Below are 18991 nucleotides of genomic sequence, written 5' to 3'. Positions count from 1 at the left end.
TGTGAGTGTGTGTGTGTGTGAGTGTGTGTGTGTGAGAGAAAGAGTGTGTGTGAGAGAGAGTGTGTGAGAGTGTGTGAGTGTGTGTGTGTGAGAGAAAGAGTGTGTGTGAGAGAGAGTGTGTGAGTGTGTGTGAGAGAGTGTGTGAGAGTGTGTGAGTGTGTGTGTGTGAGTGTGTGTGTGTGAGAGAAAGAGTGTGTGTGTGTGAGAGTGTGTGAGAGTGTGTGAGTGTGTGTGTGTGAGAGAAAGAGTGTGTGTGTGTGAGAGTGTGTGAGAGTGTGTGTGTGAGAGAAAGAGTGTGTGTGTGAGAGAGTGTGTGAGTGTGTGTGAGAGAGTGTGTGTGTGTGAGAGAAAGAGTGTGAGTGAGAGAGTGTGTGAGTGTGAGTGTGAGTGTGTGTGTGTGAGAAAGAGTGTGAGTGAGAGAGTGTGAGTGTGTGTGTGTGAGAGAGTGTGTGAGAGTGTGTGAGTGTGTGTGTGAGAGAGTGTGTGAGTGTGTGTGTGTGAGAGAAAGAGTGTGAGTGAGAGAGTGTGTGAGTGTGTGAGAGTGTGTGAGAGTGTGTGAGTGAGAGAGAGTGTGTGTGTGAGAGAGAGTGTGTGAGAGTGTGTGAGTGTGTGTGTGTGTGAGTGTGTGTGTGAGAGAAAGAGTGTGTGTGTGAGAGAGAGAGTGTGTGAGAGTGTGTGAGTGTGTGTGTGAGTGTGTGTGTGTGAGAGAAAGAGTGTGTGTGTGAGAGAGAGTGTGTGAGAGTGTGTGAGTGTGTGTGTGTGAGAGAAAGAGTGTGTGTGTGAGAGAGAGTGTGCGAGTGTGTGTGAGAGAGTGTGTGAGAGTGTGTGAGTGTGTGTGTGAGTGTGTGTGTGTGAGAGAAAGAGTGTGTGTGAGAGTGTGTGAGAGTGTGTGAGTGTGTGTGAGTGTGTGTGAGAGAGTGTGTGAGAGAGTGTGTGAGAGTGTGTGTGTGAGAGAAAGAGTGTGTGTGTGAGAGAGAGTGTGTGTGTGAGAGAAAGAGTGTGAGTGAGAGAGTGTGTGAGTGTGAGTGTGAGTGTGTGTGTGAGAGAAAGAGTGTGTGTGTGAGAGAGAGTGTGTGAGTGTGTGTGAGAGAGTGTGTGTGTGAGAGAAAGAGTGTGTGTGTGAGAGAGAGTGTGTGAGTGTGTGTGAGAGAGTGTGTGAGAGAGTGTGTGAGAGTGTGTGTGTGAGAGAAAGAGTGTGTGTGTGAGAGAGAGTGTGTGTGTGAGAGAAAGAGTGTGAGTGAGAGAGTGTGTGAGTGTGAGTGTGAGTGTGTGTGTGAGAGAAAGAGTGTGTGTGTGAGAGAGAGTGTGTGAGTGTGTGTGAGAGAGTGTGTGTGTGAGAGAAAGAGTGTGTGTGTGAGAGAGAGTGTGTGAGTGTGTGTGAGAGAGTGTGTGAGAGTGTGTGAGTGTGTGTGTGAGTGTGTGTGAGTGTGTGTGTGTGTGTGTGTGTGTACACATGTGTTCAGCTGGGACCTGCTAAAGGCTGGGAGTCAGATGGAAACTTCTTTGTCTGTGGGAACCCAGCTTCATTTGCCAAGGTATTCACAGCCTAGCGCCAGGTGTGGCGGCACTAATCTACAATGCCAGCAGCACTCAGGAAGCTGTGTCAGGAGCACTAGTTCAAGTCTGAGGCCAGCCTGAGCTATGAAACCTTGTCTCACAAAATAAAGCAACAGCAAAATCAGGGAATCAGTCGTGGGAATTGGATTACTTGACGATGGAGGCCAAGAGGTCCCACCGTGGCCATCTCAAATCAGAACAAGGGAAACTGATGGTGTCAAGCCGTGTCCAAATGCCTAACAACCAGGAGTTCTCTCAGCTTTCTGGAAATTTGACAGTGCAGTAGGTGGTATAAATTCCAGAGTCTGAAGAAGCCGGAGCTGTGATGTCCAAGGGCAAGACAAATGCAGTTCCCAAAGTGACAGGGAAGTTCCCTTTCTTCTGTGCGTTCCACTCTGCGCTCCCACTGTCCGGCAGTCGCTTAGACTGACTGGTGCTCACCCAACATTGGTGAGGTCTGGTTGTCCTTATTTGGCCCATGGAGTCAAATGGAGTCCTCACTTCGGAAAACCCTTAAGACATACCCAGAATTCATGCTTTTCCCACTGTCTGGGTGGCTTTCTCGAGAGCGGTCTGCTTCAGATCAGAGGAGAAGCTGTTGCCTAGCCTGGGGTCCCACAGCTCAGAGCGGCCATACTGACGGCCTCGGTGCTGTTTGTTTGCTCCAGATCAGGACTTTCCTCCATCTGGAAGGGCTTCTTTGCTCTCCCTGCCGCCCTGGCTCTTCCCACTGTACTGACGCAAAGCTGGTCCTCTGATAACACCCTTATTCTGTCTCTTCTTACATGTGCCTCGTGCCCCTGGGTCCACAGGAACTTTCAGAGAGGTCGGGTCCAGACCTCTAGAAGCCAGAGAGATGGAGCCTCTCTGGAGATGTGGCGCTGTCCTCCATAACTGTGCTTTTGGGAAGACCAATGCCAGCAAACATCAAGGGACCCCTTCCCTCCCTGATGCCAAAACACTCAGGCTGTGGTTTCCTTTGGTCCCACGTACCCTCCCGGCTCTCACTTCACGGCAGCGGCTGGCTCTCTCTCTCTCTCTCTCTCTCTCTCTCTCTCTCTCTCTCTCTCTCTCTCTCTGAGTGCGGCCCACGGACACTGAGGAGTCCCCACCTGTATTGTAATTCTGGGGAGTTACTTGCTTTCCATGGGTGGCAGAGGCAATGACTGAAACGACTGAGTCAGAGTATCAGAATCCAGCTGAACTGGCCACTGTATGCGTCTCTAATTTATTAGTATGCCAGTGTCCATGCCACAGCACGTGTGTGAAGGCCAGAGGACAACCTGTCCTCTCTTCTACCCTGCAGGCTCCAGGGATCAAACTCAAGTCCCCAAGCCTGGCGGCGAGTGATCACCTTTACCAGCAATCCATCTCACCGGCTCATGCTGTCTCACCAGTGTTCCTGAATCAATATTACTTCAGGACACTTCGGTGAAGCAGAAAAAAATTAATTAAAAAATAATTACAAATAAGATACCATTATATTAATTCTTCTGAGATAGAGTCTCACTACGTAGCCCTGGCTGGCCTGAAATTTGATGTAGACCAGGCTGGCTGCAAACTTACAGAGTTCCTCCTGCCTCCACCTCCTGAGTGCTGGGCTAAGAGCAGACATCACCTTCTGTTTTTGGGAAGTGCTCAGGAGGCCCTCGGCACACAGATGAGTAACTGTTTCCTGGAGGAAGGCTGTGTCCGACTACACTGCTGAACTAGCTGCTACTGTTTTAACTGAGTGCTCTTCCTGATCCCTCCTCCCAAGTCCTGCCCAGTTCCAGACCCTACTTGGCTTCCAAGATCAGGTAGGATCAGACACTCACTGTACGGCTCTACATCTGTTTACTTTCTGGGGGGCCAACTACCAGTTGTCAGGCTCCAATACCCAGCAAATGTTTTTAAAAAAGTAAATAGAGCCTGTCACTCGAGGAAAACAACTGTTATGGTTCTTGACAACATGAGAGCATTTCAAGCCCCCCACTCACTCCAAGATATACTAATTGATAACTTTTTTTTTGAGACAGGGTTTCTCTGTGCAACAGCTCAAGCTGTCCTGGAACTCATTCTATAGACCAGGCTGACCTCAAACTCACAGAGATCCTCCTGCCTCTGCCTCCCGAGTGCTGGGATTAAAGGAGTGTGCAGCCGCTGCCAGGCTTCCCCAAGATATACTGTTTTCTGATACGTTGTTTCTTTGTGTTTTACTGGGAAATGAAGGATGGCAATGATACTTTGTCCTTCGTCTAGGCACAAGCACTCCAGAGAATAACCCTGAAGTGCTTTCTGTAATGCCTGCCTGTGTCAAGAGCTAAACTGAAGCTGCTTCCTATCACAGTGAGGCCGAGTGAAGCATCGAAGCATCACATTGTTTGTTTGTATCAGATTTAAACAAGCTCGAGAGTTGATGGAAACAACATATTCATGGCGATCCCCAAGTAGACACTTCTGGAAGGTAATTCATAGTTCTTTCATAACAGGAAACAATACAAAGACAATGGGGTTATAATGAAGTCTTAACAGTCATTTAATATTGAATTTTGGGAAAAACTCTCATTTCTCTAGGAAAATAAATAGGTCTCTGTGTAGTGGCTAAAAAGGCATGTAACAACACAAAATCTTATCAGAATATCTCCCAAAGCTGATGCTTGTGTTAATTGGACTTTTGTATCGCTGTGACATAAGATCTGTGAGAAGCAACTCAAAAGCTGGAAGACTGACCGTGGTTCATGGTCTCTGAGGGATTGCTCCATCATGGCTGGGAGAGCCTAGCAGAGCTGAACAGTTCTCACCATGGCAACCAAGAAGCAGAGACAAAAAGGGAGGAGGAAGTGGTAAGACATGATCCCCCATGAGCTCCTCCCTCCAACAAGGTCCCTCCTACACCTTCATTGTCTCCCAATAATGTCACCTTACTATGAATCCATCAATGGATCAATAATTCCACTGATGAGGTCAGACATCTCAGGATGTAAGAGTTCTCTTTGGAGACCCTCCCCAGACTAGCTAGAAGTGTTTATTAACCCAATTAGGTTGGCAGTCAAGATCGCCATCACAATACTTGAAAACAGTCCCCCGCAGCACCAATGCCAACGTAAACAAGGCCATCTGTGCCCTGACACTCTGGAAGCTCCTGCACTGAATGATGGCTCTATCATTATGCAATTAGCATTGCCTCTCACCCGATTAACCAGATGTGTTTTCCAAACATTGATAGCACCCCTATCGGTGCTTCGGGAGGGTCAGTGTCAGTGTGAACTGAGATCATGCAATGTTTTGGGCGCAGATGTGGAGAAGGAAAGATGAAGTCAAAATAGATTGGGCAGTAGTAAGCTAATATTCAAGGGAAGGAGGGGAGGGAGGCAGAGAGGAAGGAAAGGTGGGTAGCAGAAGAGGTTATGAAAAGCGGTAGGCACCATTTGGTGGGACACAGAGACGCTCTTGAAGCGCGTTCTCCAAATGCTTCCAGCGTTTGGGAGTGGCTGAGCCCATCTTGTGAGAGCAAAGCTCCCCGGATCTTGTGTGGGACCATCCAAAGCCTGTGGAGTCTCTACAAAGCCATGTGGTGGGCTTGCTCACCCTGTGGGGAAAGCGCCTGTGTCCTTGGAAAGGGCATTTCTCTACAAACAGTCACCGGGCTTCTCTACTCAGGAATTAAACAGTGATACTTACACAGGAGTCAGAAGTCAGTTAAGCTTATCCTTGCACTTGCCCCTTTGGTGAGGAGGGAACACGGTTCCTGAACATTCCTCCTGCTGGGTTGGTGGAGAGCATTCCCCCTTGCGCCAAAGCAGCTTAGGCCTGAAGGGGTGGGACGGGGTTCTCCCTAGGCCTACGCCTTAGGGGGAAAGTCACTGCTGTCCTGAGAGGGTGGTGCGACATCGCACAAGCTCACAAATAGCCTGAACACTGTCCCTCAAGACCGCCACAGCACCAGAGCCTGCCTGCCAGTTCCAGTCTAGGAATCCTGATTGCTGTGTCGGTTGTTATGGAAACAGACCACACTACTTCCTAAAGAATTCATTATTCCAACCAGTCTATGTTTTCACTACTTATAGGTCATCCAAATGAGCGGCTGAGACCGCAGGGACAAGGAACTCCAAGGGGGCAACGCTGGCGATCAGCAAAAAAAGACTTCGTCCAGGAGCAGGAAGTTAAGCCCGACCTTGAGTGACGGGAGACCAGCCACCCCCCAGTGAAACAGAATGACAAGGAGGCCAGCTCAAGAGATCACAGGGTGTAGACAGAGCTGGAGCCAAAGGCTCACCTCTAGCAGGGAGGACACTGGGTCAGCCAGCATACAGTACCGAGGACAGTCTTCTGGGGTCTGTCCCGTCCTGCGGGAGCAGATGGGACTTGGATACAGGCAAGAGCGGCTGAACTATTATTCACAGCGGTGAACGTGTCCACCTAGGTGCTACCGGCTCTGCAGCTCCTGCCGCCGCTCTGGCTGCAGCTAAGATACTAATAGCAAAGCTGCACAATGCAGGAATGTTCTTTTTCCGGAGACAGGGTTTTGCGTAGCCCGGGCTGTGAAAGTCCTTTTGTAGTCAAGGAGACCTTGACGGAGGTCCTCTGTATCCACCTGGGCTGGCGCGTGCTAGCTCTCCTGCCCACTCCTGCCCACCCGTCTTCTGTAGACAGAGCCACATCTGTACCTCTGACATCTCGAGGCTCTTGTTAAATTTGACCCAAACCGCCTCTAGCTACGCCTTCGTATTCTCAGGGACTTCATGACCTCAGGCTGACCTGTGGTAATACACTCATTCTGCTGTTTGTTGCCGCGGCCACTTAGAACCCAGACCTCAATTTTAACAGAAGTCTCAGAAAAAGAGAAGTCAGTTCCCTGTATCACAGTGGCTTTGTCCCTTTGTCCGCACCGTAAATTTTTTTTCCAAGCAGAGCAACTGCTGACCAATAAGTAGAAGGACAGGAGAATTTGGTCAGAAAATTCTTCTGTTCAGAGAAAGGGGAACTGAGGGTTCTGTGAACCCAGAGGGTCTCATGTCCAGTCCTGCTGTCTACGATTCCACGCTGTGCTCTTTGGCTCGGGCACAGCTCTTTGTAGCAGGTGAGGTGAGGTCTTCAGCTATGCCCCTACCAGGGGTGACATCTGACAAGGTATTTCCAAGTCACACGCTGTGAGTCACATCACGGGAAAACTGGAAACAATATTGCCAGAGGCACCAGTGCCAACCAGAAGCCATGCTGTGCTGCTGCGTGATTAAAACCACGTGACAATGAAGGGTTCCTACTCTGGATTCTAGGTATCGACTTTAAAGGATCTATCCTTTCCCTGATTTGGTTTCCAAGACTAAAAATCTGAACAGAGAGTAAAATATAGTATGGTACAAGGAAGGCTTCAAGTCTCGAAAACAGAATTTCAGTAAGCCATAAGCAGGACCGATTTTCCTTTGAAATGAAAGGTAAAGGTTAGGACTCTTGTCTCCAGACGGCCACCAGGTGACTGAATGACACTGACCAGCCTATCAACTTCTCCGGGTTTTATTCTCCCTACCTGACAAGGAGGGAGATTTACCCCAGAGGCTCCCAAGGTAGTGTCCCAAAATCAGCATACATGACCAGAAGTTGATCTGATTGTATTTCCCTGAGATTGACACAGTTGTTTTCCCATTCTTGAAGAGGTAGGGAATCATTCACTATCTATAAGTATAAATAGATACTTTTATGGAAAATGGACAAGGGGTGGGTATTTGCATACACACACACTTGAATAATAGACAAGTGTGTGTATGCAAACATTCCCTCACACACACACTTGAATAATAAACAGGAGAGTGTAACTTTGGGGATGCCTTCTGTTGACTCGACATGTTTGCCGAGGGCTGGGGATTGAACCCAAGACCCTGAACATCACTGTCAAGAGCTCTTGTCACTGAGCCACACCTCCAGTTCCTCCCCACATTTTAAACTGTTGCATGACCGTTCATTCCTGTCCACAAGTAAAGCTATTCTCTACACAGCGATCTTGGCTAAGTCCCTTAGCTTTCCTGAGTGTCAGTTTTCTTGTCTGTGCAAGAGAGACGGAACGGGGCTGGGCTGCCCAACTGAGGCGACCTAGATCGTGGCCGGTGCACACAAGGTATTCATCTTGAGGAATCTTATCCCACAGGTTGTTAGAAGGTATCAGTCTCCTAGGACACTGAAGAAATTAATCTTTTTGGAGTGTGTGTGTGCTGTTGGGGGTCAGACCCAAGGCTTCACACATACGAGGCAAGGTGCTCAGCCCCAAACTAGACTATTTTGCTGTGAGCTGTGCAGAATGTAGTGTGTGGCGAGGGAGGAAATGTTCTCACTGTGCATCTAGCTTAAGTAGAGGGTGGGCAGTCAGATAGCAAAGGTGAGTGTTGGACATTAACACACAGCATCCCCTTAGCCGACATGTTCCACTGCTGGAGAGCTGAGCTCGGGGGCTGAGATTCCTACAGCCCTGCCTTTTCTATGCTGAAAAGCAACAAGGCAAAAAATAACAATAATAATTGCATATTTGTGAACACAACCATCTGGAAACCTCAGGGGTATTATTTTGATCAGAAAAGGAATATGATTTCAAAGCAGGTCAGAATGAGAGATGAATACAACGTTATTAATGACTATTTCAGAAAAGTTGAGAGCAGTTACTCACCCATCAGGAAAATAATTTTACATTTCCTCAAATCCTCCATTAAGCCTGTAAAAGAAGAATAATTTAAATGATCGGCAAGAAATGCTGCACCAAAGCCCTGACCCTACTCGGGTTCTGAGGGTTGAGTTCATGCGGGTTAAACAGGCTGTGAGGAACGGTGGTGCTGGTGATTGCTTTGGCTTCCCCGGACGCAGTAGTTTTATTTAATTAAGATTTTTTCCCTAAGCGTAGAACTGACACCATCAAAGAGTGTGGCTCACAGGCAATGTCAATTCCCTTGTCTGCTTTGACTTGGGGGTTTGTTCCTTTGTTTCTGAGACAGGAGCTCACTGTGTGTCCCACGCTGGCCTCAAACTCAGCTAGACTCTGCACTCCCCATGCTTTTGCCTCAGCTCCCCGAGTGCTGGGGTTACAGGTGTGCTCTTCTTAAATATTAATCTTAAAGTTTCTACTTAGGTTTTCTTAAATATCCATTTGATCTTTCACTTTAGAAATGTAGCGCTCTGCTTTCGTGGGGATTTCATGTACACACAATGTACTGGATTGTATTCATTCCCAACCGTCCCCCTGCGCCTTCTAGATCCACCCCACCCTGACCCAGTGTCTCACGTTTGCAACCATCCTGCCTAATAAAGGAGAAATTAACACGCAAGATGTCTAGAAGACAAAAATAGTTTGTGACTAGAGCAGACAATGCCATTTCTATCTGAGGTTGTGGCGCAGAATTCCCTTTAAAATACCTATATTCATCTACCAAGCATGAGTCAGTTTGTAGAACAAGACCAAACAAGTAGCACATGGCAAAAATCATGACAGTGACAACAAGGTCTGAATTTGGGGAACGGCTGCTTTAAGGAGAGGTGATTTAAGATAGGGAAAAGCATGAAGACATCTGGAGTTAGTGGGATCCTAAGTGATTTCGGACTGCCAGGTGTTGGAATGGGCACCTGAGGGGTAAGAACATAAGCGCTACAATCCTGGTCCCACAAGCAACAGGCTTGACCTACGCAGGGGAGGATTGGGGCATGGTGGTGGTGAGGATTGTGGTTGTGTGTTTTTACTGGGGCATGGAACTCAAAGCTTCACACATGGGGTCAACTGCTGAGCTATACCCCAGCCCTTAAAATTTACTATTATTATTATTTACTTTATATGTTCTTACTGCTTATATGTATGTGCACCACATGTGTGCACGGTACCCACAGAAACCGAAAAGGGCATCAGGTCTCCCGGAACCAGAGTTTCTGCTGACTGTGAGCCTCCACTCGGATGCCGGGAGCTGAACCCAAGTTCTCTGGGAGAACAGATAGTGCTCCTAACTGAGGACTCGTTTCTCCAGCCTGTTCCAGTCCCTTGGTTTTTACTTTTTAATTTGGGGTGGGGGGTCTTACTAAGTGGTGCAGGCCAGCCTTGAACTCACCCTGAGTCCAGGCTGGCACTGAACTTTGGCTATTCTGACTTGGCTCCCTGGGTAGCTGGGGTTACAGGCCTGTGCTGTGGTCACGCCAGTGTCTGGAATTTTCTAGTAAGTCAGATGCAGAGCATCTCTCACATGCTCCTGCAGCCTTCCAGATTTTCTGAGGACCTTTGGGCATATTCGCAGTTTAAGAAGGGGGCCACATTTATTGCGGTTATTTATTTTGCTTTGTTTTCAGGCGAGCTCATATGGCTATACCATATTTCGGTTTACAGTTTTTTTTTAGTTGATAATCATATATTTATACAACGTAGTAATTACTAAGTTGTTCGGGAACATGCTTACATAACATTGTGCTGGAACGTGTGATGATGTTTACACATACACATAGATTCTCAGCGGGGTAAAAACAGGATGAAGACAGCATACTGAACTCGAGGCACCAACGTCATCGGTCACAACATTGTATATGGTTCTAGTTCTCTACCTAAAAATGCTTCTGTAGTGGGTGTGCTGATGTTAAAACCAGGGATGGAGGGACCTCAGACAGCAGCCCTCCATCCCACGGGTAGCACAGACAGGGCTGGCTGTGGGCGGGGCTGAGTGATTGCAGCTCGTGCTTATGGGCCTTCCCTGATGATCGGCACAATCATTTGGTGACTGCTATTCTCACACACTGCTGTTTCTATTCTCATCAAGTAACACTTTATCTAGTCCTTCATGGATCAATGTGGGAATCAGAGCTGGGGTTATTTAAAAAGCCAAATCACTTGTGTGAGTTACAGCCAATACTGTAAATCTATTTCCACAAACCATGGTGACTTTTTTTTTCTTTTTTCTTTTCCAAGTAGGCATGACACAATGTATTAACCTGGGCAATTATGAATCTCATCTTTTAAATTCACAGCATTTGATCTGTTTTCAGTCCCACGTGTAGCTAGCATGGAGTGGATAGCTTAGTTGCTAAGGGACGGTTTTTTGTCTTTTTCTTTTTCTTTTTTTTGAGATGTGCTAGCCTGACACTTGCTGTGCAGTTGAGGGCAGTCTTGAGTTCATAACTGGCTCAGTTTGGGGATTACAGGTGTGCACCTTCACGTTAGGCTATGAAACCTCGGGGACTGAACCCAGGGTGATGGGCGAGTCAGACAAGCACCCGCTCGACCTTTGAGGGTCTTTACCCTGACAGAAATGACAAAGCCGTACTACTTTCTTCAGGATGGGTGCTGGGATGCCTCTCAGTGGAACACTGTCATACACTAACTGCTGTTTGGGAAAAAAGAATTCTGTTTCCAACTCAATTAGCAGTGACTGCACCTCAGACAAACCCCCGTTGACTGTTTCCACCACTGTGAAGCTTTTATGTACCAATTAAGTTTGAAGAATATTGAGCAGCTGGTCCTTGCTCAACACGGTATGCCAGACATCGATGACTCCCCAAGGAAGAGCGGATAGGGAGTGGGAAGGGGGAGGAGGGGAGAGAGGAGGGAGGGAGGGGATCTGGGGTTGGCATGCAAAATGAGAAATAATTTTTTAAGTAAAACAAGAATATTGAGTGGGAGAACATTACTATGTGGCCTTGCTGCACTGTAACACGTGTGACTTCCAGTGGGGACAGAGAGTGAGTGTCCCATACATCTGCTTCTCACTGAGCTTCTTGGAGTCATGCTCTCTGGGCACGTAGGAAATGCATCTCTTACTGGAGTCATGCTCTCTGGGCACGTAGGAAATGCATCTCTTACTGGAGTCATGCTCTCTGGGCACTTAGGAAATGCATCTCTTACTGGAGTCATGCTCTCTGGGCACGTAGGAAATGCATCTCTTACTGGAGTCATGCTCTCTGGGCACGTAGGAAATGCATCTCTTACTGGAAACGGTTCTCTTTGCTTCCTCACCAAGACAACTCATGTTCACTGGCCAGGGGAAAGCACTCGTTGTTTTTAACCTTCTTAGCTGGTGTTCAAAAAAACAACAAGCGTATTTGAAGCTATGTGTTCTGATTAGCAAAGGGAACTCACCTCCCCTGGTGTCCTCTCCAAACACATTTAGTTGATCATCACCCTGTTTTAAAAACAATCAAAGCATTGGACAGGAACATTAGCAGTTACGTTTAAACTCCTTGCTAACATTAAATGCTTGACATTTGAAACAACCCCATTAAGGGAAGAATTTCCAAACACTTGTATAGAAGTGAAAGAGAATTTCATCTCCTTGAGGCAGGACCAGGGCTCCTCTCCACCCCCACACCCGTGTGTCTAGGCTGGGTGTGGTATCCCTCCATATAGAATGAACTCCACTAAGTCAGTTTGTGCATTAGAGTTAGATCTTAGACCCACAGCCATTGGCCTCATATATTGTCCCAGTCACACCATTGTCACCTATACTAAGGGAGTCTAGTTTGGTCTTACACAGGTTCCCCATTTGTCAGACCTGAGTCAGTGATCTCTCATTAGCTCAGGTCAGCTGATTCTGTGGGTTTCCCCATCGTGGTCTTGACTCCTTTGTTCATATTATCCCTCCTCCCTCACTTTGACTGTACTCCAGGAGCTCAGTCTCATTCTTTTGGAGCATAAATTATGTGTGGACAAAAGAGTTCGCTTCAAGAAGACAAAATTCTTCAATGTTAGAAGGTAATGGATAGGCATGGTCTCAGCTGTTTTATGAAAACTCCCTAATTTAAAACTGATATTGGCATGTTTTGTTTTTTTTTTCCAGTAAAAGGTCAAGTAGTAAGCATTTTGATGTGAGCCTCTGTCCCTGGCCATCACTACAGTTTGTTAGTTCTTAGGCATAACACGAGGAAAGATTAAACGATCATTCTTTTTTTCTGGAATCTATCTCTCTCTAAAACTCGTTGTACCTTTGGCGAGGTCACTGTTTTCCTTAAAGAGCAGCCCAGTGCATTAGGGGAAACATGCTTTTACAGAGTAAATTTGTTGAGTATTCTCATCACCATCCACATCGGTGCCTGCCTTATTTTCCTACTTCCTTACCCAGAGGTTACCACACGCGCAGGCTAGTTTTAACTGTCAACTTGACACAGCCTGGAGTCATCGCTGAAAAGAGTCTTAATAGTAGTTACTTAGATGGGGTTGGCCCATGGAATCTGTAGGGAATCGCTTTGTTCTTAATTGGTTAGTAAGATTTAGTCCACTACGGGTGGCACCATTCCCTAGGTTGTGTCCTGAACTGTATTGGAGTGAAGAAGGGCAGCTGAATAAAACAATCCACCAACAATGCAACCACGTGGCTTTTGCTTCTCTTTGCTCTTGGCTGTGGATGTCACGTGACTGGGTGTTTGCCTTCTCAGTGGTGGACTTACACCTGGGATTGTAAGCTGAAGAGATTCTTTCCTCTCCAAAGTAGCTTCTAGTCATGGAATTTAATCACAGCCACAGAAATGATGCTAGAATGCCATGTATAGGTGTCTCTTTCCAGGTACACGAAAAAGTGAGTTCCAAATATTCAAGGATTTCAAGGATACAAGTGTGTGTGTGTGTGTGTGTGTGTGTGTGTGTGTGTGTGTGTGTGTGTGCGCACGAGCTGGTCTATTGTATTATGGAGAATTTTCTGTCAATGCAGGATATTCTCAGCATGGTAGTCTTGGTTGCACAGTATTCTATTTTGTGATTGGGACCATAATTAATTTTATGAGACAGGGTTTCTCTGTATTGTTTTGGAGGCTGTCGGACCAGCCTGGCCTTGAACTCACAGAGATCTGCTTGCCTCTGCCTCCAGAATGCTGGGATTAAAGGTGTGTGCCACCACTGCCGGGCCATAATTAATTTTTAACCTGCTTTTTATTGATGAGCAGAGCTGTTCTCATTCTGATTGTTTTAGGGAGGCTGCTTCAGTGAGTGAATTCGCATAAAGACAAGGTCGCACAAATATTCCTGCAGGGCAGGTTCTAGAATTGCAAATTTGTGGTCACAGATTAAATGAATTAATAATTTTGATAGATTTTTTTTTTTTGCTAAGCTGGTCTCTGTAGAGGTCACAGTGTTCTGCAAGGACAGCATCCACGGCACTGTCCCCAGGCAATTCTCTTGGATTCTAGAGTCAGTTGAATGACGGGTTGGTTACATGAACCCCAACTCCCACCCCCAATCAGGCAACCTGCATGGAAAGCACTTTGTCTAAGTACAGGGCCTTGGCACCTTGTTAGAACCCGAACCTTCGGGGCGTCTTTACTGCTTGTCTCCTTAGATTTGCCCTTGTCCCTGGAGCAACTGCAGGAGGAGGGGACTCTTAGTGCGGTGGTTATCCAGGGATGGGACACAGTCACATTAATTAATGCTGGCTGCAAAGGCCAACAACCGCAGAATTGCTTGGGCGCCACTCACTCCCAACAGCTCCCTCACTGAAACGGCCACCCCAACGGTGGGGGTGGGGGTGGGGTGATTCCATCCACTCCTGCCACGCCCTCCCCCTTCCCATTCTGAAGATGAAGAAGCTGAGAGGCCTCTGGCGGTGCTACCGTGCCCCTGGCGAGGGCAGCAGTGGAAGGAGACCCATGCCTTCACCACCTTGAGCAGCTCCAAGGATTTGGTCCCATCAGTGGATGACGGTGGTCTTCTGCGGCCCTCTGGACCTCTGGCCTCAGCACTCAGGATCCGCAGCCTGGGCCCGACTTGGGATGACTCTACGATGATACAGGTGGAGCTCTGGAGCTCCCTCCAGGATCACCAAAGCATGGATGGGGCAGTTCTGCTGAGCTTTCACCCCTGGGCTTCTGACCTGAGAGCAAAGCCATTCCCAGCTTTGCCCGAGAACCTCAGGTGCAGCTTGCAGGGAAGCCAGTCTACTGCACGGCTCTGCAGCAGAGAATGCACTTGTTCAGAGTGCGCACGCAGCAAGAGGGCCACTAGCATTGGGTAGAGATCGGCTGCCAATCAGAATATGTTCTCCACTGGCCAGACAGTTTTTGCATACAGCATCTAGGCGGTGCCAAGAGGAAACTGAGTCCACAGCCCGTACCCTTAGGTGTTGTTAGACTCTAGGACGACACACTGACAGGGGTGTCCCATCGTTCCTGTTTATGGTAGCATGTCTCGGGAGCTTGACCAAAGTTAATGCGAATTCCTAAAACAATGGACCACACTGCAAGAGGGTCCTCCTCCTCATCTCTCTCTGTTTTTATTCACACCTGTCTATTCTGTTTGCCCCCAGGCGCTGGCTGAACCCCACTTTATTTCTATTAGCTCACTGATAGTGAACAGGTTTCTGGGGACATAGAGGGAATGGCCATTTGTTCTTAGGAATGTCATGCACAAACATGAAAACTCAGATGAAGGAAATGTTTGGCTGAGGGTATAGTTCTCCAGTGGTTCTCAGTATATCTCACATTTTCAGGGTAAATCTTCTAGAAATAGAATTATAGGATCAGCGGCAGAGTGCTTCCCTAGGACACCCAAGGCTCTGGTTTTTATTCTCAGCCCCAGAAAATAAAACCAACCTCTTGCCTAGAGTTTGTGAAGCCACACATTCAATTCACATCAAAACCAGCCAACAAACCAGCCAGCTAGTCAGTCAGTCAGCCAACCAACTAACCAACCAAACAACCAGTCAGCCAGAAAGTCATCCAGCCAGACAGACAGAAAGCCAGCCAACCAGCCAGATAGCCAGACATCCAGACAGCCAGACAGCCAGGCAGCCAAACAACCCACCCACTAACCAACCAAGCAACCAATCAGCTAACCAGCCAGCCAACCAAGAGTAAGGGCAGGGTTGTAGCTCAGTGGTAAAGTACTCTCTTGGCATGCAGATAGTCTTGAGTTTAGAGTCCAGTCATTGCAAAAACAGTGTTTATTTGGGTTGGGGACATAGTTCTATGGTAGAGGTCTTTTCTTACATGCTCAAGGGCCCGAGTTCAGTCCTTAGTAATGGAAAAGAAGAAACGAGGAGAGGGAGGAAGGAAGGAAAAGAGTGAAGAGGAAGAAGGAGAGAAGGAAAAGAGGAGGAAAGAAAATGGCCTCTTACACACAGACACACACTCAGGAGGGGTGAAAGGAGGCACTTGCGTTAGTAAGCAAGTTTCTAGAGGCCTCTGGAAGCACAGTCTTGCCTCTCTCCACGCTAGGTACATTCTACATGGAAGGTGCTGACCTGGGGATGCCTGCTGGAAGATGAGGGCAAGTGCAGCCTTATCCTGGACCATCTGATGTGTTATTTATTTATCCTCAGTTGCACTGAGGTTTCATCTCTACTGAGGCGAGACTTGAGAAATTGCACTGCTCTAACCACCAAAATTCTACCGAGTGCCATGGACACTGCCTTGGGTTATAGCTTTTTACCGCGTTGATTCCATTCAGCCAACCCTTTGTCACTTTGAGTCTGGGGTCCCAGGTGCGCACATCTGCACTTCACTTCATTGAGGGATCTAACAGTGGACCATCAGTCCACTGCTCGGCTGAGAAGGAGAGTTTCTGAAATCTCCATCAGGAAAAAAGAAAAAAAACCCAAATGTATAGGAAATGGTGTGCGCTTTATAGTTACACTCGAGAATTTAGTCTACAGCAAGCCTCATTTGCTGTTCTCGGAAGCGTGCACGATTAGGAGACTGCTCACTGGGGGAGTGCTGGTATACCTGGTAAACAGAGACAGGAAAATAAGGTGTGTGCCCGACTAACCCTTTCCCCGCCGCTGCAAATTACAGGTCCTCCAAACGAGGTTTACAGGCCTCCCTCTCTAGGGGTCAGCACGTTTCTTTTTTTTTAATGTGTGAATTGAAACGCTGGTGTTTATAGTCAGTGATTTTAAGGGAAACATTTTCTCAGTGGTCGACAGGTTCCTGATCCCATAGCCACGTGTTTACATCACCTCGACTGTCTCGTAGAAGGCAGGTTGAATTCAATCAATGAATGAATCTGTTTCTCTTTCCTCACATACTGTATGCAGCCCCGCTACGAAGAAAGATGCCGAGAGGCCGGCCGGTGGGCTAAGCGGAGGGGCACCGCTGTTCATTTTAAAGGTTTACGCTGTTTTTATTTAACACGCGAGTGTCTGTTTGAATGCATGCTGCCAGAAGCCAGCAGAGGACATCAGATCACCTGGAGCTGGAGTTACGGAGTTATGGGGGGGGGATTGTGAGGTGTCTGGGGGTTCTGGGAACCGGACTTAGGTTTTCCACAAGAGCAGAGAGTGCTCTTGACCACTGAGCTTTCTCTCCAACCCCTCACAGTTTCCACTTTGATCTTTTTTTCCCACTTAGGGCGAAGGTTGGGGTTTGGGAGACAGCTGAGTCGGTTAAGTACTTGCTGTGAGAGGATGCCAGTTCGATCCTTAACACCCACATAAAGAGCCAGGTGAGCCCACAAGTGCCTGCAATCCTAACAGAGGGACAGACAGGAGGAGTCCTGGGCCTTGATGGCCAGCTAGTGAGATTCAATGAGAGATCCCATCTCAAAATACAACGTGGAAGGCCGGGCGTTGGTGGCACACGCCTTTAATCCCAGCACTCAGGAGGCGGAGGCAGGCGGATCTCTGTGAGTTCGAGGCCAGCCTGGTCTACAAAGCCACACAGAGAAACCCTGCCTCGAAAACACCAAATAATAATAATAGTAATAATAATAAATAATGATAATAGTAATAACAATAATAATAATGTGGACAGTTACTGAGGAAGATATATGTTGATCTCTGGCCTCCACACTTGCACATACGGAAGACCCAGGGTTCTGACAGCCCCTCTCCAACCTCCTTCTCTCTGGCTAACCCTAAGGCTCTGTAGTTCTGAGCACCATCATGCACAGCTTCCCAGAGACCGCTCCATAATCGTTATCGTCCAGCGGCCGTCACGCACGGACATAGTCTCCCACTTTCATTATCCCTCAGCTTCAGTGTTTATCTCCAGTGCCCCGAGTGTGTAAGGGTCGGGTTGGGTGGAGGATGGCGCAGAGATGGTGACTATGGAGAGGCAAAACACCCAGGTTGCATTTGGGGATCAAAGGGGGCAGGTCAGAGTTAGACCACAGGCCTTGTAGTTCTTTCCCTCTCCTTCCCTCCCTTCCTCTCCCCAGAAGTCAGGTTAGCGCCCCCAACCCCCCCCCCTCTTTCTTTCTGGGACAGAGGGTTGATTAGACAGTGTGCTGCCCCTCCCCCGTGCAGCTGACAGATGAGTTTATGGTCCCGCTTAGGGCGCCCTTTGGCATACAGCCTAAACCAGGCCAAGTCACAGGTGTGGGGCACATCTCTCCTCCCTCACCCCCAAACACCTGTGAGTCAGGAACCCCTTCACTTTTCCCCCTCTGGAACCGAAGGGTCTGTTTCTCCCCTCGGGCCTTGTCATACCGCACACGGCTGTGGCGGCGGCGGTCTTCTCTCCTAGTGCTTTCCCCCCTTCAAGGCCTGATCATGACAGCCCAGAGGCACGAGGCCCTCTCCTAGTGAGGCTCATTCTGGGGGCTAACCTCAGGTCTGCTCCTTTCAACCAGCCGGCACTGAGGTGAAATGACAAGAGGTCTTCTGCAAGAGATACTTCCTAGATTGGCCAAGAGGATGCTGAAACTTTTGGATTTTTTCTTTCTTTTTTTGATGAATCAGAAAAAAGGAACCACACATGGGGCAAATCATTCTTATAATCTCACCATTTGGGAGGTGGAGTGTGTGTGTGTGTGTGTGTGTGTGGTGATCAAAACCAAAGCCTTGGACATGCTAGGCAAGTATTCCACCACCAAGCTACACACCCAACTCTTGCATTTTTGGAGACAGGATCTTCCTGTGTGGCGGAGGCTGTGCGGCTCGGTACACAGCCCAGGCTGGCCTCTCACCCATGAGCCTCCTTCCTTGTCCCTGTACATGGCTTAGTGCCATGTACTACCACGCCTGGCTTGTAAAAGCTCTGGGGTCTGTGCTTTGGAAGTACCAAGCTCTTCATGGCCCCCAGGAGGGGCAGTCACATTCTTATCCCTCCTCCTTGTATCTTAACTGAGGTGAACGCCGTCCCCCCCCCCCATCCACTGTCAGCTTTGTGATTCAGTCCTCATGCAGCGGAGGAAGGAAGCTGGGCAGAGGCTGAAGTAACTCCTCGAGTGCCGAGCTTCCTCACTCGGTCGCCCCCGAACCCTCAGGAACAGACGTGAGCGTGCCTCAATGAGCATGAGAGGGAAGTCGGAGGAGTGGGGACCACCCCAGGCAGCCTGGGCCTCGACAGCCTCTGGCCGCCCAGTCACATACGGACTGGTCTGTTTACGCCCATGTCCATCCACATCTATGTCTTTACCCGGGGTTCATGTAAGAACCTGGCTTACGCTACTACAGGGGCTGAGGAGCCAAGCCTGACATTTCACAGAGAGCTGTGAGTCTGGAGACAGGAGGCCTCTAGAGCTGCTTCTTCTTTGGGGGACCTTCAACTGATTGGATAAGGCCACCAGCGGCTAGAGGAC

The 18991-nt window shown here is 48.3% G+C and overlaps 1 protein-coding gene across 2 annotated transcripts in view; it reads right to left on the bottom strand.

Moving 5' to 3' along the window:
- Window positions 1-18991, bottom strand: part of Ak5 (adenylate kinase 5) — a 182993-nt gene that overhangs the window by 29480 nt on the left and 134522 nt on the right. For both annotated transcript variants that reach the window (XM_005083629.4, XM_040751590.1), the window contains 2 exons: window positions 11627-11669; window positions 8195-8239 (listed from right to left, as the gene is read on the bottom strand). In XM_005083629.4, the coding sequence (XP_005083686.1) occupies window positions 8195-8239; window positions 11627-11669 (88 nt within the window). The remainder of the gene's footprint in view (window positions 1-8194; window positions 8240-11626; window positions 11670-18991) is intronic.

Source organism: Mesocricetus auratus, unplaced genomic scaffold (genome assembly GCF_017639785.1).
Source record: "Mesocricetus auratus isolate SY011 unplaced genomic scaffold, BCM_Maur_2.0 Super-Scaffold_100009, whole genome shotgun sequence".
NCBI classification, from domain to species: Eukaryota; Metazoa; Chordata; class Mammalia; order Rodentia; family Cricetidae; genus Mesocricetus; species Mesocricetus auratus.
Note: the sequence above shows the minus strand (reverse complement) of the source record. Positions and strands in the feature narration are given on the sequence as shown.